This window comes from Mycteria americana, chromosome 12, assembly GCF_035582795.1.
Source record: "Mycteria americana isolate JAX WOST 10 ecotype Jacksonville Zoo and Gardens chromosome 12, USCA_MyAme_1.0, whole genome shotgun sequence".
In the NCBI taxonomy this organism is placed as follows: domain Eukaryota; kingdom Metazoa; phylum Chordata; class Aves; order Ciconiiformes; family Ciconiidae; genus Mycteria; species Mycteria americana.
The window spans coordinates 11743024-11753661 of record NC_134376.1 but is presented as its reverse complement, the minus strand read 5'-3'; the positions used below and the strand labels follow the sequence as shown (position 1 = coordinate 11753661).

At 42.8% G+C, this 10638-nt stretch overlaps 1 protein-coding gene across 3 annotated transcripts in view; it reads left to right on the top strand.

Annotated features, from left to right (window-relative positions):
* Positions 1-7539: 7539 nt before the first annotated feature.
* CPPED1 (calcineurin like phosphoesterase domain containing 1) overlaps positions 7540-10638 on the top strand; it is a 53982-nt gene continuing 50883 nt past the window's right edge. For all 3 annotated transcript variants that reach the window (XM_075515067.1, XM_075515065.1, XM_075515066.1), the window contains exon 1: positions 7540-7899. In XM_075515067.1, the coding sequence (XP_075371182.1) occupies positions 7545-7899 (355 nt within the window). In that variant the 5' untranslated portion in view covers positions 7540-7544. The remainder of the gene's footprint in view (positions 7900-10638) is intronic.

Sequence of the window (10638 nt, the reverse complement as noted above, 5' to 3'; positions counted from 1 at the left end):
ATGTTCAGCTGTAGATATATTATTAATAGTAGCTTGTACTGTGTGCTGCAAGAGAATGTTAGGCACATAATTCCTAGAACCTGGGGAGGAGAACATTTCCTGACACTATGAATTTACCTGCCCAATGACAAAGTTATCTTGTTCTAATTCAAACGTGTTTCACACTGTAATAATTACACCGTATGAATGTTGTGCTTTTTTTATGAAAAATTCAGCACAGTTAATTATTCAAAAAATTGTTATGGTTGATGAATCCATTCCACTGTGTTCAACAAAAATGTTAATTGTGCTTCAGTATTTTTAGGATGTTCCTGCTTTATCATTCATTCCAGTAGCTTGGTCTATAAAGCAAGACCATTGCATAAGTTCAAGACCATAGGTTTGTAGCCAGTCTGTTGTCGAATGGGTGTTGTCAATATGCCATGGTTAAACACGGTTCGTTACATCTCTGCTTCTTGAGTGCATCCCTATAGGCTAATGGCCCTCAGTCTCTCTACTTCTTTGGATTGGCATTGTGTAATTTTCCCAGTCTCAGACCCCATCTTGAACAACAGCATTCAACGACTGCACCATGCTTGTTGAACAAGCCTGACAAGGCTTCATAGTAGTAGGGTCTTACTTTTATCTGATTTCAAAGCTAGAATGTCTGAAGTAAAAATGGATGGAGCAGTTCATTTTGCAAGGTCACTGAGTAAATTTGCCACAGAGTAAATTTGCTAAGCATTGAATGTAGCACTTTTCTCATTCTCTACTGCATATGCCTGCAACCAACTGGCAAACATCAAAATTATCTTTAATGGTTCCAAGTCATCTGGAGAAGAGGCACTTTAGTTAATTTCTTTATTTTGCCTGCAGTACAGGGGACGTATCTTTATTGTGATCATCCTTCAGCAAATGTAGGAATGTATCAATAAGACCAAGCAATATTTCCACACATAAAATTTTAGTTCTCCATTGTTTTAAAAACCAGAAGAAATTAAAAAAGCAGGAATACCACTTTTCTATCATCAATTAAAGTCTGACTTTTTTTATATTTGGACATTGGACTCTGTTACATTTGTAACAGAGATTTGAAAAATATTGGAGGGTTAAAAAATTAGAACACCATCACTATGGGAATACACACAGTGTTTGCTGTCATTGACTTAGTTGTTATAAGTACCACTGGAAGAAATCTGAAAAAAATCATTGCAAACACAGTGAAGGAGGAGAGTAGTTGAAGTGAAGGGCTAGTACAAAACAGGTGGATTACTTTTGCCTTGTAGGGCATGCAGTCTTGTCCTCATCTATTATTAATTTTGAAAGTAGAAGCTTTGTGGTGCATGTTATGTCTTCACTCATAAATCAGCCTCTGTGTGCCTCTACCTGTGTCCAGATTTGATCTTTATCTCTTTTTACCCAAGGCCTGTAAAACACCTACAGATCTTTAGACCAGGAACCTGAGAGAAGTGGAAAATGTAATTTATTGCTGAGATAATACGGTTGAAAAATGGATCCTTCTGGTTATCTACTACTATCATTAATGGAAAAGGAAAGGTCCTTGAAATTCTGAGAAACAAAAGTGCTAGACAGAGCCAAAAGAGAGTCCACACTGAAACCTTAAAAATCAAGTACTATTTAATTTTCAAATCATATTTCCTACAAATTAAACTAAGAGGTTTGTAATAGCAATAATTACCTATTCAGCATCCTTCATCAGTCTCTGAACTAATTTTCTTTAGTCATTACTTGAGTGAAAAACAAACTTGAATGGGTCATTTATGCTTAAATTAATCTGTGGTTTTCCCAGAGTACCTTCTTTGTTCATCTCCAGCTTTAATTACTGAAAAACGTTTTGTTTTATAGAAATCTGTGGCAAAATAGATGCATCCTTCATAGTCATCCTGTTTCAGGAAGTTCAGTGACTGCTATATTAGTGACATCACAGATGCTAAAGTCAATTTTAAGATCTATTTCTCATGCAAAACCTGGCACACAACATGAGTGAATACTAATGAGTAGGAAGACTTCTATGAGGTTTTAGGGGACATAAATCATTCTCTAAGGCAGCAAAGATTCTCTCAACTGCTGATGCAATCTATCAGTAAGGCTGTATTTTGAGGAGAGAGTAGTTGTAGCCTGGGACCTGTGAAGGCCAATCAACAAGAAGGTTTACTTGCCTGATTGATGTATAACTACAGTTTCCACTTACACAGAGGACAGGTTCTGTGGTGTCAAACCTCACCCTGTAGCAGAAGCTACAACTTTGCAAAGTGGTATGACAATGTTTCCTCTTTCACAGTTTTTTTGTAATCACTGAGACTTTTTTTTCTCAGAGTAATCTGATGTTGTTGTTTCTTTATGTCCGGTTTGTTATATCCTGTCAGAATGGTGATGTACATGTGCTTCTCAAAAATATATTTGGTTAAACAAGTGAGGTGCAAAGAGCCTGCCTGCTAAACTTTAGGTAACCAAAAAAAAAATTTCCCCTTTTGTGAAAGTGGATGAATTCTCTTTATACAAGAAAGGAAGAAAAAGGAAGTATTTTTTCAAAAAACCCGAATTGTTTGCATGTCACCTGTAATGTAACAATGAGTTTTTCCAGTCTGAAAAATAATTTTCTACTTTGAGCAAGGAAACAAAGGGATTTGCCCAGTATGTTTGCAATGCATTTTGAGTTAACCAATGTAACAGTAAAACAAGAATGTCCTTGTTGTGTGCCTAGCTGAAAAAACATCTAAGTGCTCTGATTGTTTATTGAATTTTAATACTTGAAGGATTGCTGCTTCTTTGATTTTTTTGGCAGAAATAGCAACTGTGGTTAATGATCATCTGGGTTTTTATTTTTTTTCTAATAAAATGTCATTTATCAGCAAAGAAGGAGAAAGGAATCTGAGAGTCATGCATACAGATGCATAAACTAAATACTGCTTCTTCTGGCAGATTGTTGCTTTTGCTTGTACATTAGTGGAAAATCTGTTTGTTTAAAAATAAGAAAAGTCCAACAAAACCAAATTTTAGATATAGATATGAATTAAAAGCTCTTAAATCTAGATTTTTGTCTTAGACCAAGTCCAATAGTATACACCCAAAGCCTGTAGTACTCTAAAAACACACACACATATATGTGTGTGTATATATATACTAAATAGTTTCTTCAAATGTATTTATATGCCTAATTTCCTTCCATTTGTGACTGGACAGGTCTTAATGAGCAGCAGGAATCATAAACTTCAGATAGTAGGTAAATGCTATCCAGTTCTGACTGGAATAATTCTGGATATGCCCCTACACAGAACTCAACATGTATAAAGAAGATTTAAGTCAGAAAGTTCTTAGATAGTTCAGGATGAGGTGGCAGTCAATCACAAATTTTCTGCATAATTTTGGAAAAGGTACTGCAATTAAAGCCTTGATTTTTTCACCTAGCTCTAGCCCTGCTGGACTCCTATGCATTTTTTCTGTGCCTATGAGTTTCAATACAAACTCATGACCCAAACACCCAGGGCTCTTCAGGAGTAGACACCTAAAAATACGCACCAGATCAAAGAATTGCTTCTAGTCTAGCTCTCTCATTCACTGGAGTCATTACTGGTCATGACTTTTGAATTTGCTGGCAGCCCAGGTCTCAATTACTCAATGAAAGGTGCAAGTACTCAGTGTATCTGAAAATGAAATCTCAGAATAGGGAAATCCAAAATCAGAGGCACCCTGAATAAAGTAGAACTCTTGAGTATTTGGCAGCACAGAAAATGAATGCGACATCTTACAAAAACAACCAGTAGATCTAGATAGAACCTGTATCTGTGTCAGAAATGGGAATTCAGTGTGCAAAACAAATTGAGTTAAATAGTGTGTTTAACTAATTACATCAACTTTTATATCTCTCATAGTTACAGTGATTCAAGGAATATATTACAGGTTTCTTGAACAAATGGAGCCTGCCCACACTAAATGAGTCAGATAAAAATCAATTACATTGTGGATTCTTAACTGTGGAAATAATCAATGTCATCGTTGTTCCCTTCCTAGCAACAAAATATTGGTCCTGGTCAACCAATCTTTTTAAGTTGGTTTGTGCAAAATGTTTTTAATATTTTTTGTATTGTTTTGTGGGCCCTTTGAAAATGGAAAGCCATTTGGTATCAAGGCCAAATATTAACAGGAACTTTTTTTAACATTGATAAGCACTCTTTAGTGTAGTAATTAATTTATGTTCATATAGAATGTCAAAGGAGCAGACCTTAAGTTTTATCATATTCTGTAACATTTTAGGCTCAGATTGCTCAATTTATTTATACTGGCATAGTCATCCTGGAGTCTTTTACTCTCAGCAATGGAACGGGAGATAGAGACAGAGTGGGCTAGTATGAGGTGCTACTGTAAGTTTTCAAAACTTACTAATTTTTATCCATTAGCTGTTCTGGGGAGAAGAATAGGAGGGGTATCATACGCCAAACCTTCCAAAATGTTACATCTACTAGGAATGCTGTCCTGTTACAGGATTTATGGGAGCTGGAAGAAGAGATTAATAGAAAACAGACTTGATACATTGTATGCATTATTTATTTTCAGCATGTGTAAGTCCATATTGTCTCTAAACAAGTACAATGATGTGATCCTTTTTATATCATCAGGTTTTATTAATTCACATTATTTTCTCTAACCTATCCCTCAAGGGCTCGTGCATATCAGCATGCACTGAAAACAGATGTTGATAATCCTGTGTGTGTTGTTTACACCTCCAACCTTCATTGGATTCCCTGAATTCCAGATGGCAGATAGTCATTCTATTCTATGTATAAGATTAAAATGGTTTATTTTCAAATCTGCATATCTGCCTGTGCTTTGTAATTTTAATTCCAATGTCTAGACCAACCCTGTTCTGTCCTTTTCACCTTTGGTATTAATCCATTTTTGCAATTTGTCTTCTTGTCATTTTCTGAGAATAGAGAAAGGATTCCCTCCTTCAACCACTGCTTTGACTATTTTGCTCTTTATATGAGTTGCTCATCAGAGATAGTAAATTTTAGAATTACTTGTTTTATTAGTACTTTATCTAGGTCTCTCGAAGTGTATACAATCATATTTAAATTGCAGTAAGAAATAAAGTAGAGAGTCTGCTACTGGATTTTTCAGAACTTCCAAGTTGTTAAGAACTGTAAGGATTGGCAGCATGATCTAATGCGTACTAGAATAAGTCTTAGAAGATCTGGACTCCTCAGATCTGGAGTATTCTAATCACAGTCATTACTAAGCTAAACCTTATATAAGCATTTATTTTTCAATGTCTCCATTTCTCACTTTTTATCTATCTTATTTTCAATATACTGCATGCTCTTCTAGAATGGTATATGCTGCTTTGTATGCTCACACTAACTTTTTAAAATTAGTAAAATTATTCTCAATTTATACTCTATAAATAAGACCAGGCACGTGGTACTGTAAATTATTTATTCAGTGTCATTATATTCATGACACTTTGTATAACAAATCAAGTCCTATGACAAAATTCTGCTGTTTTATCTAGGCCTCATCTGGAATAAGTCCATGAAAATCTATAATTAAACTAACATAGATCAGTAGTAACTTTAAACGATTTAGTCATAGTAAAATGAGTTTAGCTGTATAGCATTTGGTCCATAATCTTGGCTTCAAAAATGCATACTTCAAATTTGGCAGAATAAAGGAAGCAAGAGAGAGCAGAAATCCCCCTCCTGCACATACTCCCCATCCTCAGTTCTCACGTTTATATGCAAATGTTCCTTTATTTCTGCAGATGAAAACACTTCTGCACTCAGGCTGCAAAATGACAAGAAAATGTGTTTAAATTACAAAATGGAAATTTCTTGTGGCATCCTCATTAGACAATACTCAAGCTGATGTAGTATCAGAGGATTCCATTTGAAGAGGCAACATAGGCATGCTGCCTGTTCACCATACTCATCACCTAGAAAGAGCTGAGCATCCTGAGGGTCATCCATGACCCATCCTGCAAAGAGATCAAATACAGTACTGACATCAGAATTTTGTAGAAGAGAGCCCCCTACACATGCCTAGAAAGAAGAGCTGTGAAATTACAGAGATTTAGATAAATCTAGAAGATCTTAAAATCCACATCTCTGCCAGGTCTGATTCAGTCTTTCAGACGTGCATACCTTGACTTGAGAAAAATGGTTGCCTTTAGCAACACATCCAGGTAAAGACAAAGGTAATTCGGTGTGCTGATCGCAAGCTCATGTCCTTGTGCTACAAAACTACAGTATGCTGTCTTGCCAAAACAGTAATGTTCTCTCTACGCTTTTTGGCCTGATCTTGATGGTATTTCACTTGCAAAATTCATCCTGAGTTTAGTTGAAGTCATGCAGTAGTCATATATTCTGGTATATAACTACGCAGCCCTATTAAGCAGATGAGAAGAAAATGGAAAAGAAGCAGGAAAGGTCAAAAATCTCTTTGGATCATTCAGCCAATTGCTCTTATATTAGACATTCTTATATTAATGTTCCAGCATTAGACCATGATCACCTGTTCCGGTGATGGTGTTAGGATATTTAGATAGGCTGCACCTGAGAATCAAAAATGCACTTTAGTATTTACTTGCTTAATGTACCAAATGCTGCCTCATAAAGAGGGGAATTGACAAAAACGACTTAGTAAAAAAGACTTCCTCTAGCACTTTCCATCTAATGATCATCAAGCAGTTTACAAGCAGGAATGAAACTGTTTTCATTTGTGGATAATAATACCCCCATTTTACAGATGGAAAAATAATCCAGCCACAGGAATGCGTTTTAGTTGATAACAGGAACCTTATCTAGTGCTTCGCTACAGATTTCACATGATTAATAAAGAGGCACTCAGAACTCTGCATGTCACACGGCGCAGAATAATGGCGTCCCAGCTGTTTGACCAGAAAATCACATTTGTATTATCCTTCTTCTATTGCTAGGTCAAAAAGGGACTCCAGTCCAGAAAAGATTTAAGAAACCATTGCCTTGCAGGGGTTACCCAGTTATTTCAGTTATTACCTGACTGCGTAGCCTGGTACTGAGGAAAATTGCAGCCACGTGGGCCACGGTAGCTGCCCACCATGCTACCCACAGCCATGGGGAAGGCCCCTGGGCAAGGCAGGGCCAGGTCAGAGGTGCCTGGGCTGGGGTCAGCAAGAGCAGGTGGTGGGGGCAGAGACATAGTGTGCCTTTGCTTTTTACATGGAACTTTTTATTATTATTTTTCAAAGAGCAGTTGGTGGTGATGTCTAACTTTGTGAGTGCAATTAATGCTAAGAGGAAATCTGACCTGGAAAACATCCCTTCAAGGTACAGAGGAAGACTGCTAATGCTTTTAGAGGACATCGGTTTACTTCAGTTCGCAGGTTAGGAAAAGTTTAAAATTAAGGAAATCTATTATTTTTTTTATTATTACTCATTGAAAAGCCAGCGGATCTTTGGGGCAGGCTCCACTCCCAGAGGCTGCGCTCTCACCCGCACACACCGCAGGCCACTCCGCCCGCGGCCGCCATGTCGCCGCGCCGCCCCCACCCGCCCCGCAGCCTCCCGAACATGGCGGCGCCGGGGAACCACCCCGCAGCACCCCCTCCCCTCCCGGGGCCGTGCCCCCGCCTCTCTCCCAGGGGAGCAGCTCCCTCCGTAGCTGCCCGACCACACTCCCTGCCAACCGCCTTGCTGAGGCCGACCTCCCCCCGCGCCGCCAGCGCGGCCCGCTGCCGGGCCTCCGGCAGGGCTTCTCCCGCCCGCGCTCAGGGACCGCCCCCGGCGGAGGCGGTGCCGCCCCCTCGCCGGCCCGGGGCCAGGCGGCGGCTCTCGGCAGCAGCCGCACGGCGGGCGGGAGCTATGGCGGCGGAGGGGGACGTGTTTCTGAGAGCCCGGGGCAGGACTCTGACCGCCTTCCGCCAAGGTACGCGCCGCGGGGCCCGCGCCGAGGCGGGAACGTCTGGCGGAACCTCGGCGTAGGGCTGCGGGTGCCGGCGGGCTCTCTTCGCCGCCGCGCAGCCGGCGGGTGGTGCGGGAGGGGCGTGCGGAGGGGAGGCCCGGGGCTTTCCCCGGCGGCAGCGGGAGGAGCGCTTGCTGCCGGGGAGGGGGAGACGTAGGGCAGGCGCTCGGAGGATCTGGGACAGGGCCTTGGGCCGTCTGTCGGCGCCAGGAAGCCCGTGAGAGGGAGCCCCCTGCTCGGGGGAGCAGGCGGCACTCGGCGTGCTGCTGCCGGGCGGCGGGGGCTCGGCTGATCGCGGAGCTGTGGCAGCCCCGCTGCCCGCCGGCTGTGTCGGGGCGCGCCTGGAGCCTCCGAAGTTTGTTACCACGTTAGCTGGACGGCAGAGGCGCGCTGGAGCGTTTGTCCCCGCGGTCCTGCCCGCCGCCCCTCCGCAGCGTGGGTGGCTCCGGCTCCCGTGGAGAAGATGCCAGCAGTGTCCAGCACCATATTAGTTTTAAAATGCTTGTCAGTGCTACTAAACCTGATGTCCGTAGCGTGTGAAACTGTTGGTGCCAGCACTATGCTATCATGTGTTTGTACCTGTAGGGGTGACCTAACAGGTTACAAGTAGCTCATTGTTTAAGTTACTTAAATGAAAGGCAGGTGTACCATAACGGATGCAACTAGATAAGATCCCAGTTTCTTCAAGGTGCTTCAGCCTCTCTCAGGGTGGACGGCAGCAGCTAGTTCCTCTCCTGGTGCTTCCACACTGTGCAGAGACAGCACTGTTAACCCCCTCGGCTGGTAGTGCCTGAGTATAAGCCAGCTCCATAGGAGACGTGCTTCTCGACTTACCTCCTCCCAGGTGAACAGGTAACGAGGTGCTGCCAAACCAAAGATGGCAGCCACCTGCTGACTGCTGGTTCTTCTCTTGTGGCTGGACCAACAGAGAGGAGTATGTTGAACATCTATGTGTATCTATCTTGCCTGTTTGTAAAATTCTCCCAAGGATTTAGGTTCTGCAGTGTGCCTAGGTTTTTCAGGTGCATAACTAGCTCTGTATTAAGAAATCTTTTCCTATTGCCACACATGGAAGGTATTTTATTTTCTTGTATTTGTTTATAAATTACAGATTGTATTGGTTTGGTGAGGTGGGCAAGGCTATTCAATCCCAACAATTTTGTGGTATTTTCTTGGGTTTCACTGGAAATATTTGGCTTTGCTTGTTGCCAAATAAAGAAAAATCACCAACTCTGAGCATGTGAAGTATATGTATACAGTCATTCTGGCAACCTGTTAATTGCAGATGGTGTGGTTGGTTTGGAACAGAATGACTAGCATTTGTTGAGGGGACAGATGGCAGACAAGCCATCTAGTTACATCAACTGTTGTGGTGGGTTGACCCTGGCTGGACGCCAGGTGCCCACCAAAGCCGCTCTATCACTCACCTCCTCAGCTGGACAGGGGAGAGGAAATACAGCGAAAGGCTCGTGGGTTGAGAGAAGGACAGGGAGAGATCACTCACCCATTGCCATCACGGGCAAAACAGACTCAGCTCAGTTTAATTTATTGCCAATCAGATTAGAGTAGGGTAATGAGAAATAAAACCAAATGTTAAAAAACACATTCCCCTCACCCTGCCCTTCTTCCTGGGCTTAACTTTACTCTCGGTTTCCTTTACCTCCTCTCCCTGAGCAGTGCAGGGGAACAGGGGTTGCGATCAGTTCATCACACGTTGTTTCTGCCACTCCTTCTTCCTCAGGGGGAGGACTCCTCACACTATTCCCCTGCTCCAGCGTGGGGTCCCTCCCACAGGAGACAGTCCTCCATGAACTGTTCCAACATGAGTCCTTCCTATGGGCTGCAGTTCTTCATGAACAGCCTGCTCCAGCGTGGGTCCCCCACAGGGTCACAAGTCCTGCCAGCAAACCTGCTCCGGCTTGGGATCCTTTCTGTCCGCAGGTCCTGCCAGGAGCCTGTTCCAGCATGGGCTTCCCATGGGGTCCCAGCCTCCTCCAGGCATCCACCTGCTCCAGCGTGGGATCCTCCGTGGGCTGCAGGTGGATATCCGCTCCACTGTTAATGTCCATGGTCTGCAGGGGGACAGCCTGCCTCACTGGGGTCTTCACCACGGGCTGCAGGGGAATCTCTGCTCTGGTGCCTGGAGCACCTCCTCCCCTCCTTCTTCACTGACCCTAGTGACTGCAGGGCTGTTTCTCTCACATATTCTCAGTCCTCCCTCTGGCTGCAATTGTGCAGGTTGGTTCCCCCCCCCTTCTTAAATATGTTATGCCAGAGGTGCTACCACCACTGCTGTTGGGCTCGGCCTCGGGCAGCAGCGGCTCCGTCTTGGAGCCAGCTGGCATTGGCTCCATTGGACATAGGGGAGCTTCTGGCAGCTTCTCACAGGAGCCACCCCTGTAGACCCCCTGTTACGCAAACCCAATACAACTGTATAGTGAAATTGTAACAAAAGGAGTGTTCAACAGCAGTGTACAAATTTCTGAACAAAAGCTTTATCTAAGTACTTCTTGAAAATTGCCTTAAACATGGAAGAAAAAATGTGATTTGGGTGCCTGTTTTCCAGGTGTGTTTCTTTCTCCTGAAGTGTCCTTGTTTGGTATTCTTTAAATACTAATTAAGACTTTTCTTACTGACTGGTTGTTTTCAATCTTGTTCAGGACTTTTTATATCAGGCTATCATAGTCCAGGTACCATCTGTGA